At 41.2% G+C, this 21493-nt stretch overlaps 1 protein-coding gene across 1 annotated transcript in view; it reads right to left on the reverse strand.

The window, feature by feature from the left end:
* The window catches only part of SCRN1 (secernin 1), a 1291976-nt gene that overhangs the window by 178992 nt on the left and 1091491 nt on the right, over window positions 1-21493 (reverse strand). Inside the window, exon 6 of the mRNA XM_044066834.1 lies at window positions 15682-15844. Coding sequence (XP_043922769.1) covers window positions 15682-15844 — 163 coding nt within the window. The remainder of the gene's footprint in view (window positions 1-15681; window positions 15845-21493) is intronic.

Consider the following 21493-nt stretch of genomic DNA (forward strand, 5'->3'; position numbering starts at 1 on the left):
ATCAGTTCTAGGGCTCTTAGAGGGGGAAGGCTGGCTTCCCCTAATTAAAGTAATAAGGTCTTCAGCCATTCTAAGCATTTGTTTTTTAGGCATACGGGCCTGATCATGCAGTTTGGACGTTGGTTTTCTAGGTGTGTGTCGAGTTTCAGACCTTGATGAAGAAGATGGCGGTTTAAAATGCAAATCTATAGGTCCAAATACACCCTCAGAAGCCAGTGCCTGCACAGCGGCTCTGGACCCATCCAAGGTAGAGACATCCGCAGGTTCCACAGTTGAAGAAGCATCTCGTGGCATACCAGACTCCAAATGGGTCTCAGTAGAGGCCCGCGAATCTGAAGTAGCGGATATCAGGGGCTGTCCAGAGAAAGAGTCTCTGAAGCCTTGGTTACATGGACCCCCTGTGCCTCTATAGGGGCATCTTTTGGAGTTGTTACCCCCTCTGCCTCTGGGGGTATCATCACCACGTGCAGCATGGAAAGGACCCTGAGATATTTTATGCCACATCTTTCCACTCCTCTGGTTCCTGGAAAAGGAGCATTGAGGATTGGAAAAATGAAGGACTATGGCAGAAAGGGTCTTATCGTCCTGCTCACACCTGGCTAATGTGTCCTTTACTTTGTAACCAAAAAGGGAAGATCCTTTGATGGGAGCATTCATAAAGGAAGACTTCAAGGGATCCGCGAGGTCACAAATGCGCATCCAGGCATGACACCTCATAACAATGCCTGAGCCCTCAGCTCTAGCCGCCCCTTCGGTTGCATGTGAGAGCAACCTCATGGAACAGTTGGAGATCGATTCCAGGGTAGCCCGCTGTGAGGCAACTTTGTCCTATACCTCATCAGACACCTGCCCTGCGAGTGTTCCAGAGAGTTCTGAGATCAAGTCTCTTTGGAGACTCGTAAAATGTGCCAAATAATTCAGGGACTGAATGGCAAAGGTCGCTGATGCAAAAACCCACTTCTCCAATCTGTCCATGGCCCGGGACTCCCTGCTGGATGGATGGACAGCAGGACTCTTTTCAGCCAGATCCTTTTTTGTGGCTGCCACCACCACCATACCGTCAGCTGGTAACCCTCTGGACCAGTGTGGGTTCTCCTCGGGAGGGAAAAGAATTTTGTCAGGTCTCCAAGGGATTGCCTCAATAGAGTCAGGGTTCTTCCATGCGTGTTGCACAACGAGCTGGACTAGCTCGTCGGCAGGTGGGGTCATCCACGAGGTAGATGGCTGGGCATGGAAAGACTGCAGGAACACAGACTCCTCAGAGGAAGGGTTGGAGGGCTTCCAGTAACCCCTCTGCTTTAATATTTCAAGGATGTCTCCGAAGGAGACATCATTAGGGTATTGATGGAGGGGATCCCTCACCCTCATCATAATCTGTGTCTTCTGTTAAAGACTACTCCAGTGAGTCAACGTGCTTCCTCTTGCAGGATCTCTTCCATGGGGCTCCTCGGTGAAGGTATCTGAGAAAGACTCGGAAAAGTGGGTACCCTGAACTGGGGTTTCATGCGGCTTCCCTGCCCAGTATCCCAGAGAGGTGGTCTGTGGCAGCTGTAGCTCAGGGCGAGAAAACTGGGGTTCCGACATCAGTGGAATGCTTCCAGAAGCGAGAGCCCTCTCCATCACATGGAAAGCAGGTCCACCCAAAGAGGGATGGGAGCCCAGAACAGAGGAGAAGGACAACCTCGAATCGGGGTCACACCCCACTCTGTCAAACCTGTTGCCAAGGAACCGAGGACCAAAGGGATGGACCCGGAGCCACGGTGAGGTCCAATACAGGTGCCAAGACGGGGGGGGGGGGGTTCCGGGAAGGACGTCAGAGCAGAAGGCACAGGAACCGGGATAATCAAAGAAGGGGAAAAGGAGCAGAAGGCACAGGAACTGGGATAATCAAAGAAGGGGAAAAGAATGGAGTCCATGGAGAGGACAACCCAAGTCCTGCCAGAAGATGGGTCTTGGAAGGCATGGGAATCCCGCTGGCTGCCAACAGCTGATCCACAAGACGCACCACATCAAGTTCTGAAAGGCTCCTGGTGGATCTAGTGGATACTCCGGATGGAGAGTCAGGTTGATCCAAGAATGGGCTATACACTTGACCTAAGAATGGATCTATGGATGGAGAGTATTGGGTCCATGGTGCATGATCTGCTAGCTCCAATGTCTCGAGTTTAGAGACAGGAAATAGTGGGGATCAAATCCAGTGTTGCTGTAATAGAGCTCGGTGCTGAAGGGACACGGAGCTGAAATGGGAGGTTCACTCATCACTGCAGAGATAGGCATCGAAGGCGTGCACTATACCGGAATAGCCACAGGTGCCAAAGTCGTAGCAGATGTGGTGAGATCTACAGTCAGTGCCGGCGGTAGCATCGGAGCCGATGATGAAGCTGGCACCGATATAGCAATAGTCGAAGTGCTCATAGCAGACGCAGACAGTGCCGAGGAGGCAGATTAATGCCCTGGGGATAACTTTTGAATTTTTGGTTTCACAGACTTACCTTGGTCACCCGAGGCTGAAGAGGGAACCAAATGGGGCCTTTTCTTAACTTTCATAGGAGGGATTGAGACCTCCATCCCAAAAAGGGCCTCTGAAAAAGGAGATTTAAGTAGTCCCTTCAAAATTAGTTTTGTTCTTGTGCTCATTGAGAGTGCATTGGCTGAAACCTTGGCAAATCCCACAGGGAGGCTGCACCAAAAGGTGGGGCACCCCCAAACAATAAACACAATCATTGTGAGAGTCACTATTAGGTAGTTTAATATTACACGAGGTGCAGAGTTTGAAACCCAATGTACCCTTCTTATCCAACATCTTGACAAGTACACACAACAATTCAAAACTTCAGAAAGAATGAAACTCTAATTTCCTAAGACAGAAAGGATTTAAACACATGCAGAGAATCTCAACAAATCCAATAACAAAAACACACCAACTAGAGTAGAAAGAACAGGGAAGGAATACCAACTATGGTATTCAAGGAATACCACAAGGGTAAAGACAAAAGGGCCGTACCAACAATGGTACTGAAAAAGGTTACCATTGGGCAGAAATAGAGAGAAAAATATCTAAAACTACTGTAATTCGGCAGGAAAAAAACTATAGCTCACAAATTTTTAGAAGCAAACAATTTTTTTACACAAATATCAAAAAACTTTCCACTTAGCTGAGAGCTCGGCTGAAATGCGGATTTACGGCTATGTGGCAAATGAGATATGAGGTAACAGGGAGAAGGGCATTGTTGGTAGAAGCTTAGCTCAACAGTTTTTGGCTGGCGCAAGCTTGGTAATAGGCCGACTCGTTTCCGAGGGCTCAGAACCGAACCCATCAGTGATGAATGGAAAGAAAATTAACATCAGATTGTTAACACACAAGATGATTGCTGGAAATGATAAATAAGGGGGAAATGGACTGACTGCACATATTTTGGACCTGCCCTAAGTTTGATGTATTTAAGACAGAGATATCACAACTGGTGAATTTAGTATTTTGGCAGGAAGCCTCATTTCCCCTGAACTTTATTTCTGGAGGTAGCTAACAGCTACAAACGTATGTAAATATAATACAGAGTTGTGCTATTTTATACTCACATTAAGATTTTTTCCCAAAAAAGTGGATACATTAGCTAAAAAGGTTATTACAAAAACTGCTAACCTAATGAGATAACAAGCACAGGTGAAATAAGGTCCCTGACATCTCGGCTGGTGTATGTTCTGGAACTGACAGTTGGTGTAAGGGCACAGCAGTGCTTTTTAAATAAATGGATGCTCTGGTTACAATATTTGGATGTTTTAATGCATGATAAGGTGGATGGGAAGATGCTTTGAGGATTTCCTCACACTTTTCATTTTCTTAACCATGTGGAGTATGCATCCCCCCTCTCAAAAGAGATTATATCATTGGTTATGAGATGCAGTTTTTAGGTAGATTTTCACTATGTCTGTACTGAATTAACTAACTAATTCATTTATTTATTTACACTTTGTTGACTGGGTTATTTCTACTAGGTTGTGGCTTCTTGCCAGGGGTGATGTGAGGTGGTATTCATGCTGACTAGGGCAAATTTGGCCAGGGCACCAGGGAAACTCCTCTACTCTTTTTGAATGCAAGGTGGTACTAGAGGGTGGCAGTCAGTATTTGGGGTACTGGATGAAGACACTTGTAGCAGTAAGGAGAGTGATGGTGTCAAGGAGATGGAAGCTGAGATAAATGGAATGAAGACGAGAGCAAAAGAAGGACAGGATAAGACTGTGTTGATGGACTGGATTAATAAAGGACACCCAGAAGACAAGGACAGGCTACTGTGGAGCATAACAGTTGAAAGGTGGTTCAGTACTCCCCACGACCATTTAGTAAGACAGAGGTCTTCAGCTGTTCTAGAGAAAAAAGCTATGAGGTGGAGTCAGACATGGTGCACGAGTTGGAGAAGGTGTTGGGACAAGGTGAAGTATGCCCTGTCAGTAGTGCAGCTGATTCTGAGGACATGCACTCTGAGAATGCTAAAGCAAGAATATGATGGAGAGGTTTGTTGGAAATATACAAAAGACTGGTGAACGGGAATAATGCAGTAAGAGAGGGGTGAAGCAAGATCATATGTTGCAGCTATCTGAGGTAGCAATGGGAGAGTGCAGCAGAAGGCAGGGCAATTAGGAAATGACCTGTGGTAAGAATTAAAAATAAAAAAAGGAGCAACAATAAAGTATGAAAATTTGGACAAAGAAATATTGCATTTAGGGTTCAGGGTCAAGGATGGAAAGGCTTTGATTTATTTGGAGAATGAAACATTGTGTGAAGTAACTTTTCAGACTTTTCTGTTAGCATAAAGATTTCTTAATGAATGCGATAAGAAATGTGTTTTGTTGTCCTTGGAATGAGTACATATTTTAGAATGTATTCATTCACTTAAAAAGAAAGCTGAACATAAAGTTTAGAACCACAGAGGTGAATGAAGATGAGCTGAAAGTATTCTTTTCAAAGTAATGTCAGAGTGTATGAGGTTAAAAAAAGTTTTTTGATGACAGGAAAGTAAGAACTAGGACATGGGGTTATGGGTACCTTTGCATGTCCTGTAAAATAAGACACAGTATCTGTCAAATATTACTGTAATGAATGGAAAGAAGGTAATTCAAACTTTTGGAAGACATCAAAAGCTTATGAGAGACATTTAAAGGATGATCTTTCTTCTTTTGTCTGTAGGCTTAGTATTAATAAGGGGGGGGGGGTTGGCATAATAGTTAACATATTTACCTCACAGACACAAGGTACAGGGTTTGATTCTCACCCTTGGGGAAACTGGCTAGGCTTAAAATAGCCTAATACTTACCTATAAGCATTTTTTTTTTGTTTTGTAGAGGACATGTCACATGTAATATATATAACTGTAACAATTGAAAATGTGGACAATGCATTGAATTTGTTTTTTTTTCCCTGAGAAACTGTAGACTAATATGCAAAAGTAATGGAGAAGCTGGCCATAAATGGATTGACTGTCAGATATTACAAGAACACATTACTGACTGACTGTCAGATATTACAAGAACATGTTACCGAAAGTGGGAACAATTGTGAAAATGTTGTTGAAAACTGAGAACAGAAAAATAACTGGAAAAGAAGCAGACAACAAGAGGGAGAAGTCATGACAAATTGATATATATATAAGGAAGGGCTCAGGGAAAAGGTGCAGTACCCAAGGAGTAATTAAACTGAGGAAGTTGATGGGGAAGACATTTCTGAGGGTATTAATAAGGAGCAAAATATGGTTAGAGAACAGATCTGATGTCTATGTTAGAAAAAGAAGTATAAACAATAGGGGACATTGTGAAATACAGAGACAAGTGTAAAATGTGATGGGAGAGGATAAAAAAAGGAAAGGTTAATATTAACATACTATTAGTAAATGTGAACGCTGTTAAATATATGCTATAAGAAGGAAGAGGAAATAGTACATGCTTATTAGATAATAGGCTTTAGGGAAGGCAAAAGAGAACATTTTCTGTAAAGTATGAAAGAGGTGGTAAGGATATTTTTGTAAGAAATCAGAAAATGCAACATTATTAAAAAGAACTGATATAAAAGTTATGGATGTCATAAAAGTTGTGGCAAGGAGATTGCTTATAAGTGATGTGAGGGTTAGTCCAAGGCCTTTAAGGCTAACTGCTGTTTATGCATATACCAAGGGAGGAAACAAAATAATTCATTTTGAAAAATAAAAAAAATATGCAGTTACAAATATGAATATTGTGAAAGAAAAACTTATCAACTGTAATTTTAGAAAGGTGAAAGCAAATATCAAGCAGGACGTAAAATAATGAAGGAAGTTATGGTATGTGAAATGTTAAAACTACTCTGTTTCTATCAGTAAGCATATTGGGGTAAAGCTCTGAGCTGTTTCATGTAGCCAAGAGTACAGGGTTTGACTCCATACTCACACCTCCATTTGCCTAATACATGACTGTCAGCATGTCATTTGATCAGACAGTGCTGTCATGTCACCCCTAAAAAGGGAAACATCTGTCTATCAGGCTTATCCAATTAATAATTTTATTTTAAAAAGACTGGTTAAGGAATGTCAATGTGCATATGTAAGAGGGACCTTAAAGACAGAAGAAGATTTTGTTTCTTTTCATAGAACAGAAGAGAAATTCAGGGAGACAGAACCAAAGCAAGCTATTGAGATCTTATGGCACTTTGGGTTACAACTGAAGAAAAAAGAAGAATTAATTAAAGGAAGAAAAAGGATTAAAATGTTGGTGGCAAGTATAGCTAAAGGTAATATATTAAGGGAGGAAAAGAGGAATGTTGCGGAAGAAGCACAAGGGAATTAAGCCTTTTCCAGCACAAGGACTCACTGGTGAGTTACATGTAAGGAGAAGCATAAGAAAGTGCATTTAAAGTTGAAAAAGAGGTTATGTGAGTATGAAAGCCGAAATATGAACCTTTACTGCTGAAGCATGAGGATTAGCAAGCAAATACATGTGAAGGCTAAAGGTAGAGCTAGAGCTATATGGATGGAATAGTTAAAGACAGAGAAGTTTGTTATATAGGGAAGTATTTTTATTGAAAGGGAAAATGAAGTTTAATTGTTTTGGGGAAAATACGATATATGAAGAGTGTATGCTATTGCAGTTAGAGGATGACAAGGGATCAGCAAGAAATGGAAAAGAGAAAGTATGGGGGTGTTGACGAGTTATGTAGAGAGAGAATATGAGAAGAGGTGACAGAAGTTGAACAGAAGACAAAAAGAATACAAAAGGTACAGGTGGAGAGAACAGAAAGAATATTCTGCACATGAATCGGACTGGTTAGGTTATGATTTTTATAAAGAAATGACAGAGGAAGAGAAAGGGATTTTTTTAGAAATAATGAATGAATGGATACAGGAAGGCATTAAAGAGGAAAAGTTATCTGAAGGTATGAGGAAGTTCATTTGGAATAAAGGTGAAACAAAGGGTTTTAAACATTGAATACAGACAGCATTAGGAAATGTGGATTACAAGATATTTATGAGAATACTGCAAAATGTATGTGAAAAATGATTGCTAGAAGACATATGATGGTATGTTCTGTGCGAAAGGTAAATGAAAAGTTAGTGATTATAAAGGAAAGGATAGACTGTTTGCTAAATAAACAACCTGTTTTAAATTACAGGAAAAATACCCATTAATCTTGAAAGTTTCACCTCTAGTACCAAAACTATCACCTGTAATAATACCTACTGGGAGCAGCACCCACACTTAGACATCCCCATAAACACTTCTTTTTACCATCCACATACAATTTGAATGCTTTGTCTTTCTTGTACAATACAGGGTCTCTCCCCCATTTTTTCCATGATAGATCTGTCCGACATAAAAATATCCCAATTTTTATATATACAGCTGGCAATCACACTACTATCACGAGTATCAGTGGTGATAAAAAATGTACTGTCGTCAAAAACTGCTCTTCTGTTAGGGAACCCATAGTGCTGCTTGTATCTGTCTAACTTGCACCCAATATAGGTAAATAGGTACTGTCAGTTCTCTTGGATACTACTTCATCCCTAATTTCCAAGCAGTTTTTTATTGCCCTCAAAAAATGTTTCTTTGGTATCCTGCTCCCTCATACTTCAGGAACTTTCCAAATAAACTCTGACCCCAGATACCTCCTCCAGACTACCAACTATAATTTTACTTTCTGTAGATTTTCAGTTACAATACTAATATTAGTTTTGGACACCACACTGTTTGTCTTTGCACACTTGAAGATGGACATCTCACAAGAGTTAGTCCTGTGACTGCTTCTGTTCTTACTGCATATCAGTGTCCTGCTCGCGGTAGCCCAAATTCAAAACTGTGTGTGTAGGTGATTTGATCCCTCATCAAAGTAACTCCACTGTTACAGCCTTAGCCAATCTAATAACTGAAGTACAAAGGTTTATCCAATAAACCTAACAAAAACAAAAGCAAAGCTATTTGGTACTGGTCCAAAAAGTACAGTTTTGTACCTACCATAAATGTAGATGTTCAAGAGTGTATACACTGCTGCAGTCATCACACTTGGGTTATCCTGCCGTCAGGCTGTCCCTCAGTCGGCCTGAGCTCCAAAGTCTTGGTCCAGCATTGGTTGCTGTCGCCTCTTCCCTGACGTCAGTGCACCAGGGGTATAAAAGATGCAACCGATGCCATTTTCTTCAGTTTTTCTTGCCCCAGATGTCAGGTGCCCCCAAAAGGTAGGCAATGGAAATTGCTAATAAAACATACATATGAAAAGCAATCAAAAATTTTCAGTTACCAGAAAATACTCTCCATAGGTAGTAAAAGGTAGAAGACTTAGGTATGTACCAGCAAGTAAGAAGGGAAGGAGGGAGGGTAACCTGGACTGCAGCAGTGTATACACTCGAACATCTACATTTATGGTAGGTACAAAACTGTACTATGTTCATCGTGTTACACCGCTGCATTCATTACACTTGGGTAGAATCCCAAAGCTGAGCTAGGGTGGCTGGTTCTATAAGGCATCACAGCAGTGGCAAAGCCAGCTCTGGATTTAGAGGAAAGAGGCAGATGGTAATGCTTGGTAAAGGTATGTACAGAACCCCATGTTGCTGCTTCCAAAATGTCCTTGGTAGGTACTCCTCTGAGGTAGACAGTTGAAGTGGCTGTTTCCCTGGTAGAATGAGACCTAATGCTGTTAGGTACAGTTTTCCCATGGTGTGTATAGCAGAAACTTATACAGTGTCCTATCCATTTAGAAATGGTCTGTTTTGAAATGGCTTTTCCCTGTGCTCCTGCAGCATATGCTACAAACAATTGCTCAGTTTTCCTGAAAGCTTTGGTTTTGTCCAAGTAGAAGCGTAACTGCCTCTGTATGTCCAAAGAATGCAGAAGTCTTTCCCCTTTACTCTGTGGGTTTGGATAAAAAAGTTGGCAAGTGAATAGTTTGGTTTAGAGCCACACTTGATACCACCTTTGGCATAAAAGTAGGGTTTGTTCTTAAAGACACTCTGTCTTGGTGGAAAATGATTAAAGGTTCCACTGCCATTAGTGCCTGTAATTCTGAAACTCTTCATGCTGAGGTTATTGCCAGGAGAAGAGCAGTTTTCCAAGAGACATATTTTAAATCTGCTGAATTAGCTGGCTCAAAAGGAGGTAAAGTTAATTTTTCCAACACAAAGTTAAGGTCCCAAGTTGGAGTTGGTGCTTGACGGGGTGGTCTTATGTTTTTAGCCCCTCTGAGGTACTGTTTTAGCAGAGGATTAGAAAAAAATAGGTGGGTCCATGTTGTAATGAGCATCGATGGCATAGGCGTGGATCTTGATGGATGAAAAGGAGAGGCCTTTGTCCAGCATCTCAGTTAAATATTGTAGCATCTGAGGAATATTTGGGACAAGAGGGTCAAGGCTGTACACTTGGTTCCAAGCACAGAATCTCTTCCATTTATTCGAATATGATTTCCTGGTGCTAGGCCTTCTGGCCTCCTGAATAACATCCATAACAGCTTTGGAGAGAGGCATTGCTTGCTTGAATAAGGAATCTGCCATGCAGCCAGGTTTAAAGTCTTTAGCTGGCTGTGAAGTATCTGATTGTTGTGCTAAGTCAGAAGATGTGGGATATGAGGCAAAATCCAGGGTGGACCTTGTGCTAAGTTCTTTAAGATTGGGTACCAGTGCTGGCGTGGCCAGTCTGGGGAAATCAGGATCATCTTTGGCTCTTCTTGCCTGGCTTTTATGAGTACCTTTGAAAGGAGAGATAGTGGTGGGAAAGCATATACTTGTAGGGTTTTCCAGCTGAATGAGAGGGCATCCACTTTCCATGCTTGGTAAAGGTATGTACAGAACCCCATGTTGCTGCTTCCAAAATGTCCTTGGTAGGTACTCCTCTGAGGTAGACAGTTGGTACCCAATCTTAAAGAACTTAGCACAAGGTCCACCCTGGATTTTGCCTCATATCCCACATCTTCTGACTTAGCACAACAATCAGATACTTCACAGCCAGCTAAAGACTTTAAACCTGGCTGCATGGGTGGTAAGTCCTTGTGCAGAATTTCTGTAGCTAGCAGTTCATTGGGGATGCAAACAGATCTATGTCCGGGCTCCACCATTTTTGTGTTATCATTCTGAATATTTGTGGATGTAATTTCTACTCGTGCGGATCCATGATGTTTCTGCTTAAGTCATCTGCCAGTGTGTTTTTCTCTCCTGGCAGGAATTGTGCTTGCAGATGAACTGATAGGTTAGAGCTGTGTTCCACAAGGTCATGGCTTGTCTGCAGAGGGGATAAGAATGAGTGCCCCCTTGCTTGCTTATGTACCACATAACTGTGGTGTTGTCTGTCTTTAGTAGTAGTTGTCCTGGATGCAGAAGGTCCTTGAAAGGTATAAGGGCATTTTGTACAGCTAGCATCTCTTTTTGATTGATGTGAAGATGCCTTTGTTCTGCGGTCCACTTGCCCTGAATACAATTTCCTGCCATGTGTGCTCCCCAGGCGTAATCCGATGCATCTGTTGTCAGTGTTTGCCTGGCTGTGGGTTGAGTGAAAGACTGTCCCTTGTTGAGGTGACATGCTTGAGCCCACCATCGAAACTCCTGTTGAAGGCAAGGAATTAGTGGCATTACTGTTTCCAAACTTTGACAGTGTTGAGACCAGACACTCTTTAGGTACCATTGTAGTTTCCTCATATGCAGTCTGGCATATGGAATTAGTAGTATGCAAGATGCCATGTAACCCAAGGCCTGCAGCATTTTTCTTGCAGGGAGTTGGGTCTTTGTTGACATCAATTGAAAATATTGAGTCAGTTGTCCTTGCTTGTCTGGCGTGAGATAAGCCATCTGGGCCGTTGTATTCAAGCTGGCACCCAGGAATATTATCTCTTGTGAGGGCACTAGTTTTGACTTCTTTTCATTTACTGTGTGCCCTAGGCAACTTAATAACTGTTTTACAAACGCCAGATGCTTTAGAAGAATGTCCTTGCTCTCTGCTTGGATCAGGCAGTCGTCCAGGTACGGATAAATTTGAATTCCTTTCGGTCTGCAAAATGCAATTACTGGTGCCAGGCACTTTGTGAAGACCCTGGGCGCAGTAGATAAGCCACAGGGCAGTGCAGAAAATTGGTAGTGCATTGAACCAGCTATGAATCTAAGGTATCTTCTGCAGTTTTGTCTGATAGGGACATGCAGGTATGCCTCCTTGAGGTCTAAAGTTACGAGCCAAGCGTTCTTGCCCAGTATGGGAAGAAGCTGCTGTAGTGTCAAAATTTTGAATTTTGGAACATCCAGGTAAGTGTTTAGAGAAGAAAGATCCAAAATGGGCCTCCAGGCTTTGTCCTTTCTGGGAACCAGAAAGAGTCTTGAGTAAAATCCTTGTCATTGCTCGTGTGTTGGCACCTTTTGAATAGCTCTCATGTCCATGAGTGCTGTAATTTGTCTTTGAGCTTCTGCCCATTGATTTGGTGGCAGATTTGGCATTCCTTTTAGCCTTGGCAGAGTGTGAAAGTGGAACCTGTAACCTTGATATACAATGTTGAGAACCCATTTGTCGTTGGTGATCATATGCCAATTGTGACAGAAAAGTGCCAGTTTTCCTCCCAAGGTGGCTGCCAAGAGTGAACTGTTTGGCAGTTGCAGTGGGAAGTCATTGGGGCTGTTTTTTGTAAGGCTGAGGCCTGTCTTCCCCTTCTTTCTGGGTTGATGCACCCCATTGTCGTGGCCTGTAAGGACCTTGTGGTTGACCTCTACCTCTTGGATGTCTGTATCTGCCCCTTTGAGATCTGTCTGTAACTGGAAAGGACCAATTCTTTGTTGGCCAATTTCTGCTAAATCGAGGAGGCTGAACCTGTAAGAAATCCTTTACCATTTGCATAGATTTTTCCTTATCCTCCATTTTCCTTAATACCTCTTCTGCCTTAACTCCAACTAAAACATCCTGCTGCAAAGGTGCATCCAATAATTTTGCTTTAACATGATCTGGTAACGTCTGTTCTTTTAACCAAGCATGTCTTCTAATGACAGATCCTGTAACTGCTGCTCTACAGGAGGCCTCTAATTAATCAAAACCACATTGCAAAGTATGTTTTCCCCCTTGTTCAGCTGCATGCAATAAATCCTGCATTTCTTTATAATTAGGAGGGTCTGAGTTTGGAAGCATTTTTTGTTTCAACTGAGACATCAAATATTGCTGATATTTTAGCATGTGAAACTGGCAATTTAAGGCCCTCATTGCTAAAGTTGCAGACGTATATACTTTCTTCCCCCATCTGTCTAATGCTCTGGAATCTCTGTCATAGGGGACTGGATTCTTTTCTGAGGAGGCTTTTACCCCTTTGGGGCCCTGAGAAATAGTTTCAGGGTCAGCAGCAGGGCTTTTATAAAGAAATTTGTGAGAGTCAGGGACTCTGTAGCATCTGTCTGGCTTAACTGGAGCAGGAGGTAAAGAATCAGGATTTAAACTGGATTCAGTATACACATCATCCACAATATCTAACACTGGCGGAATAGCAAGGGATCTGTGTTGAGGTAATAAAAGGAAATCTCTGAACCTTTTCTTGGACTCTGAGTAATCCTGGCCCTCCCAATGGAAATGCTCCCGCATGGTATGCAAGGTTTCCCCAAAGAAGTAGTCCTCTGGCGGAAAGGCTGAAGGAATTGACTCCTCAGCATCAGAATCCTCATAGGGGGGTAAAGGGTATCCTGGGTCTGAGGATGAATCTGAAGAGATGGATATCTGGTCAGATGAGTCATAGTCTGCATCCTGTCTAGGCCTTTTAGCAGGAGGGGGATGGGACCCCCTGATCAGGGTGATTAAGTCTTCGGCCATTTTGAGTATTTGTTTCTTAGGCATGGAGGCCTATCCTGGTGAATGATGAATTTCTTTCTTTGTTTTTAAAGGAGTTTTAGACTTGGCAGAAGATTTAATGGTTAACTGAGTAGGTCTGAAAACACCCTCTGAAGCTACGGGTTGCTCAGCTACTCTGGATCCCTCTGAAGGGTTAGTCTCGGTAGGCTGTAAATCTGGTGTGTCCGAAGGCGCAGCCATCTCCACGTGGGAGTCACAGGTGGCGTGAGGTTCTAAAGGAGCAGTCGTCAGGGGCTGCGAAGGCACCTCGCTGAAAACCGGAGAACTGGTGACTGGCCTAGAAGAGGCTTTGTCGTCAGTTTTGGGCCTCGGATGCCTGTCCTTGTTTTGTGTATTTCGGGCGTCGGTAGTTCCGACGGCATGGTATAATTGAATTTTCCGCCAAAATAATGTCGGGCAAAATCAAACCGACGTTTTATAGTGCGCTTGTTAAACCTAGCACAAAACCGACAACCTGTGACGTCATGGTCTGGGCCTAGGCATGGGATACAATAAGAATGGAAATCCTTATGAGGTATTTGCTTCCCACAAGACATACAGTTATTAACTTTTACTGACATCGGTCTGAGGCAAGAAAAAGTTTCCCCAACGGGGTACTTAGCTTTGTAGAAGACTTCAGTTCTGGATGCGGAATGAAAATCTCAGGAGTCGGCCGACCGGCACTTGCGAACTGCTTTTGCTTCGGGCACCGTGCGGCATGACTGAAGAAAATGGCATCGGCTGCATCTTATATACCCCCATTGCACTGACGTCAGGGAAGAACATTTTACATTGTTAGGGCTCCTCTGTTCTTTTTACACCAGCCTGGCAGTTACCAGCAGAATCTAATTACAAATTCAAAGTGACATGCCCCATTTCTTACCTTATTCTTTTCTCTGCCAGATCCACAAAGCTGTCCTTGTCACTCATGCTGCCAATGTTACCTTAGTTTCATCCAAAAACATTAATCTCCTCCAATCACTGATCAAAAGTTCACGTTCAACATAACCTAACCATTTATAAAAACACTCACTAGCTTAATAACGCTATTTAATCTATAATTTCTCATTTGAAAACTCTACCTAAATACCCCAACTTATCTATTTATCTAAACAAATACTTATCCAGACCAGAATTAAAATAACTCTACTAACCAGTAATCCTTTATTCTGTTAACCAAAATCAAGTCTCTATATTTTACTGTATTCATGCCCTATGTCCCACATCCTTCCTAAAATTCACTAGTTACCTTCTGTGAGCTCTACATTACATAATTTAGGTAAAAATCATTGTTTACCTAATTGGTAATTTCGAACTTTGCAAATATGTACATTATTATTCTGTATTTTGTTTCTGTGAAACTACTTACACGATGTACTGTTATGCATCTACCTGGCATAACAGTTTTATGTCTGCTATAACAATTCATTGTCTGATTATTATTATTATTATTATTATTATTATTATTATTATTATTATTATTATTATGTATGCACAACAATAACTTTGATTGTTGCCTAAAATTTTACTGCATAATCCTTTGTTTTATTATTATAATGCTTCTGACACTTTTCTCCTCAAGACTCTGCTAAAACGGGTCTTGTATGCCCATTTGGACTATCCCAATCAACAACTATAATACATATGTAATGTAATTCTTCAGAAGGTCCACTGCTCTTCCAGACATGTGCTGTGCCTCTATCAAATTTCCAGTCTCCACAGAGAGTTTGCCGCACAGCCATGCATAACCCACTGCACAGACAGAGATGACCATGCTCTGTTATATCACTCCTCACCTGCTCTCCCATCAAGCAGTTTCAGCACCTGAAACAGTAAATGAACCCATGATGGCTGGGTCATAGTAAGGGCTTTATCCTTCTATGCCAAATAGCTGATCAAAATACTAAACTGTTAGTTCTGCTAGCTATATCAAGCCTCTTTAATCATTTTAGCCACAAAGGGAGCAATTCATCAACATGTCTAAACATTCAGAAGAGAAACAGCAGCCTTACCTTGTCTCAGTAATTTAGTATGACTAAAACACAAAACTGACCAAAAGCCAAGGAAATAAGAATCTTAACAATTATATAAAAATTAAACAGTAGTAAATTATTAAACACTTTGGATACACACTATAATAGTCTAAATTTACCAGTTACTCATCACTTCTCTTCTAAAAACCTTAGATTCAAATCCATTCCCAACTTTTAAAAAGTAATATCCGATAAGAAAAGCATGTGACCAGAAATAAATTGTATATACTACAAAGTTAAATCATACGTTCCTTTTACATTTGCTAACAAATACATTACTTACTGTACAGAAATGTGATCATGCAAATATAGTTAACCATAATAAAAAAAACATTCAAGTATATCTAACCTTGCAGGGTCAGGAGTGGCAGTAAAGAAATGAATGCATGAAGACTTCAAGTTCTGAGGCAAGACAGACACCATGCTAGCCGTAGTAAGGAATGTGTTCGAGTCCACACAGGTCCCACTGTTCTTGTCACGTAGAAAGTCTATCACAGTATGAACAGTGATCTCTATAAAACATAAGAAACAACAGTATGAATACTTATAAAACAGTCTGCTCAATGTACTATACAAACATGATCTACAGTGCAGAAATGCCTGCTGTTAAAAAAACAAACATTAGCACCAATCTTCTTGTATTCTTTCATCCAATTATAATCATTACGGATGCTTCTAAGTAATCAAACAAGAAGATGAGTGTAACAATCATTCTTGTACTTTCAGAATAGATTTTATACTGACAAATACATTCCCATTATCCATTTATAACACTGTTAAAGAATGAAATCAAGTATTTGGCTCCATACTGATTAAATTTGCTCTACAAAAAGACAATGAATACAATGCATAACAAAACTTAAGTAATGTTCAACTTGACCATAAGCATTTTTATATACAAATACATGACATGTTCATGTTCATAGTTATGTTCTCAAAGAAATCTTAGATCTGCTCAAAAATGGTTGTCAAGGACACCACATACACAAACTCCGTAGATATAGCCTACCTGCTGGCAGACAGGTTCAGTGAAAACTTCACCCCTCTGCCTCCCCATCAGTAAATCAGGACATCCCCAGCACCTGCCCCCTCCCCTTATCTCTAGGGAGCAAGTCATCACTGCCCTCTCAAAGTACTCGCTTCATCCCAGATGAGTAGAGAATAACCACTGTCATCCCTTTACACAAAGACGGAGCATAGACCGATCCAGGAAATTACAGACCCATCAGCCTAACTAGCCTGATCGGCAAGGCCATGGAACAGATCATCATGGATCTCATTAACAAGGACATTGCAAACTCCAAACACTGAATCCCACATGCTTTGGTTTCGTCAAGGGGGGGTCATGCCTGTTAAATTGGTCGACTTCTTTGAGAAAGTCACCAAAGCCATGCAAGAGGGTAAGACAGTGCACACTGCCTACCTTGACCCAGCCAAAGTTTTCAATACTATTCCTCACCCGGGTATAATAGATAAACTCTCAACTAGGCATCAATCCATATGTTACCAGATGGGGAGCAAATTGGTTCACTGATAGAACTCACCTAGTCAGAATAGGGGAAGCCACCTCAAGTAGTAGACCCATAATGAGCAGAGTGTACCCCAGGAATTGGTCTTGGGGCCTCTGTTGTATGGGATATACTTTTCTGAGGTGCAGGCCAAAACCCGTGGGCTATGGCTGACCATGTTTGCAGATGGCTGAAGCTGGGAACTGTCAACAATTCCTCTAGTGATGTGGACACCCTTCAAGAGGGTCTCACCCAAACAAATGACTGGTGCCAGAAACATGGCCTCAAACTGAATGCCAAAAAATGCGTCATCATCCCCTTTGGGGAGAGTGACATCCCCACAAATTATCACATTAATAATAAGATCATAAGTTATGAGACACTTGGGCACCCAGGTTGATAGCAAACTGACTTGTGATCACCATATTGCCTCCATTGTATGGAAAGCTTTCTATATGGTCCACTTTATTAGGAACGGTATCGCATCCAAGGACAAGAAGGTCATAACATCCCTGTATTCCTCCCTTATAAGACCCATTATTGAGTACAATGCCCCTTTTGACCTGTAACTCACAAGGCACAGGCAGCAGCTGGAGAGACCACAGAGGTTCCTCACTAGGTGGATCCAGGGCCTCAAACATCTACCCTACACAGATAGGCTAAAAGCTATGCTTCCCTCTACTCAGTCTCATAGAAACTCCTTAGAGGTGACCTCTGTCTGGCATACAAAACAATCTCAGACCCTGCCTTGATGGGACTGCTGCATATCCGCAAGTCAAGCTCCACTCGAGTAACCCGCATGCACAATCTGAACCTGGTCTGTGACATCAATAGAACTTGTTGACAGGGCAGATTTGTGTTCCAGAGACTCCCCATTCTGTGGAATAGACTCCCTCTCAATGTCAAGCAGATTATCTCATTAACCCTTTTTACACGCAACCTGGATAACTGGATGGGGAACAGAAAATACACCTCTGAGATTCCACCTATGTCCATGCTGGGCAGGGGCATTTGATACTGACTTGTTGGAATGTGGGCTAAATTATTGGCTAGGCTTATATGGGGCTCGGGAAGAATAGCCTAATAAGTTCGTATGATCCTGTGATCCTATGTTCATAGATTAGTACTAGGCTAACTGTCCTTGTGAGACATTTCAAGCCTAGCCAGTTACCCCATGTGAGAATCAAACACTGCACCTTGTGTCTATAAGCTGAAGACCTTATAGACACCTTAACCAATATGCCACCCTCCCAGAATGAACACAGATAAACAGAGTGAAATTAATATAATAACATGTTGTCATGCTGGAAAATTTGTCTACAACATAAAATATCTAGTATTTTGTGTGTATGTGTGGGGGACCCTTTTTACCCCCACCACATTTACTGGGTACTATGCCTCTGCACTATGTTGGTAATGTATTCTAATTTTGAGCTCATGGAATTTTAGGGGGAAAAAGATACTTTGTTTAAGCTAAACCAAATACTTCCTTTCACGATGATGTGTAACTCTGAATTAAAATTTATTTAGCAGCAGGGTATGGAGGGTAGAGTCTCCACCCCATGAATTACAATTTATTTAGTAGCAGAGTATGGAGGGTAGAGTCTCCACCCCTGAATTACAATTTATTTAGTAGCAGGGTATGGAGGGTAGAGTCTCCACCCCCTGAATTGCAATTTATATATTAGCAGGGTATGGAGGGTAGAGTCTCCACCCCTGAATTACAATTTATTTAGTAGGTGGGTATGGAGGTTAGAGGGTAGAGTCTCCACCCTCTGAATTACAATTTATTTAGGAGCAGGGTATGGAGGGTAGAGTCTCCACATGGAAGTACAGAGAAGACACCTTGATAAATCCAAACTGCAACACATTTTAGAACTGGACTTCATAGTCTTCTTGATAAGAATTTCTATCTGTACAATCTACTCTAAGTACAGTTATTAGAAAGAGGGCATACATATAATGTAAAATATATTTATTGGAGCCAGACCCTGTATGAAAGTCAAGTTAAATATCCTTTTAGATCAGCTCCATCTCAGTGTCTTTATTACTTTATAGTTGCGCATTTACTTTTTCATAGACACTGCATAGGCTTCTAACAGACACTAGGTGCATTATTCCACCAACTACTTCAAATCCATACATTCCCTCTAGGAGAGCTCTTTTGAGTGTGTACCTTTAACTCCCAGTGGGCGTGGCTTCAGCATTTAAAAATGAAGTTATCACCTTGCATTTTTAACAAATACCCATTGAAAGAGGTCATATATCAATACAATTTTGTTTGCCATCTTGTATGCTTCAAGATAAAATTTTCTGATACCTTATGTGTGCACGACTTAAAAACAAAATCACAAACTGATAAATGCTACCGTTGCAGGTTGCTGCACCTCTAAAAAGCTCCTAGTAATCCAGAGGTTATATTCAGGACTCCTAATAATCCAAAAAATGTCTGTAAAGAACGCCAATAAACGAAAATACCAAACAGGAATTTTATTAAGCTTAAAACCAAGCTTTTCCTCGGCGCTCTGCACCAACTTCTTCAGAAAGCAAACTAAAAACAAAGAACAATACATCTGTCCCATTATTTAAGCATCATAGCTCCACTCAAACACTCCCCCTTGTGGACACACCCGAAAATTGCACATCAATGCACTTACAAAACTTAACCACAGAAAAACTGTGCATCACCATTTGTATAAGATCAACATGACCAGCCCTGAATGTTTGTAATCAAACTAATACTCTAAATTTACATCACCAACATAGCATGTATACAATCTTAAATACCTGGTAGACACTATAAACACACAAGTGGTAAACCCAGGAAAAGTATATGTGTGTAGCACCTGTTTTAAAAAAGCCATGTAAATAAATCAAAATGTCATTCAGATGGCAACACAACTCGATGGAAGACTACAAACCATGAGTTGATATAAAATATACAAAAATACATCTATGAGTATACCTTGGCAATGTATGCTTAACATTGTTATGTTGCTATCATAACCATCTGATAATAATAGCAGTATTAGTAGCAAAAAAAAAAAAGTAAGTTATATATTATATATTGATTGTATATTGTGTGTAGCGGCCGGTACTAGGGGGCTGACGTCCCTTACATAAAAGACTATTCTGATGAACGATCAAACTACACATCCCCCGCTTAAAATAATGAACCACAATGTAACCATTGATAAAGACATCAAAAAATAAAACCAATAATAACAGAGTAGCACTAAACCATTTTAACAATCAAAAAACAAAGAAAGAAACAATCCCCATAAAATAGCTAAAAAGGTGGTCATTCCCAAGGGGATTAAATCAGTCTAAGAAGCTTCACCTAACTAGGCTTCTCAGTTTAAGAAAGCAACTAATAGAAAGCATGCTGTTTAGTCCAGGTAGGTGGTAAGCTTCCAATTTGAGTTGCCACATCAACTCCTTGCATTCAAGTCTCAGAGAATCAGGACCCCCTGTGCCTCCATCGCAAAGTTGGTCAATCACCAAAAATGAAAATTCATGACCTGGGTTGTCTAGAATGTGTTTATCCAGCGCATTTTCTACTTTCCCCTTCTTCATGGCATGTAAGTGTTCGTATAACCGTTCTTGTAGCTTCCTGTCGGTCTTGCCAACATAGAAGCCAGGGCAAACAGAACACTGGGCCAAATACACCACCCAATTGCTAGCACAATTGAATCTTCCTTGAATAAGAAACTTCTTGTCCTTAATGGAAAAGGCTGTGCTTGCTTTAACATATCTACAGTACCTGCACATGTTACACTTGTACATCCCAGATCTGGGGGAGGTACCAGATATTTTAGACTCCAAAATATTTTTGATGTTAAGGCCCCTCTTGAAAGTGACCTTAGGGTACAATGCCAGCACAGGTACTCCTGTTGACTCAGTGGTTAATAAACACCAATTCTTCCTTATGATGGACACAATATCAGTTGCGTCCAAGTTGTAAGTAATTATAAAATTATAGTTGAAGTTATCGGACTCACGAGCAGGACGAGGCAAGCCTGATGACCCGCTGTTCAAGTTCCCCAAAATGGGGCTAAAATGACCATTGGCTCTCTTACCTTGCACTTCCAAGCTTAAATCTGTGACAAAATCTGCAGGATACCCTCTACAAACAAACATGTCAGCGATAAACCTGCACTAGTCATAAAATTTTTTATCTTCTGAAATCATGCAGGCCGCTCGAACAAATTGGCCCTTCACGATAGCCCTCTTTTGGTGGATTGGATGTTCACTATCTAAGTGTAGGTATGAATTTGAAAATGTCGGCTTCCGATGTATATTAGCCACAAAGCGATTCATGGTCCTATCTTTCTCAATTTCTACATCCAAATAGGCTATCTTATCAGTTGCAAAATTAGATGTAAATTTCAAGAATTTGGTAGAACCATTAAAAAAAGTCACCAAGGTATTTGCATCATCTTGTGAACCATTGAGGATGATAAAAATATCGTCCAAGAACCTAGTGTATAACGACACTTTCTCTTGGACTAGGAAATTGCATAAAACGAACACCCTCTCCCAATGGGCCATTACTAAATTCGCCATGCTGGCTCTGCAAGGTGATCCCATAGGAACACCAACCAATTGATGGAACCACCGGTTGTTGAATGAGAAAAAGTTGCGAGTGAGAAT

This window comes from Protopterus annectens, chromosome 3.part1, assembly GCF_019279795.1.
Source record: "Protopterus annectens isolate FY-2018-M chromosome 3.part1, PAN1.0, whole genome shotgun sequence".
NCBI lineage: Eukaryota > Metazoa > Chordata > Ceratodontiformes > Protopteridae > Protopterus > Protopterus annectens.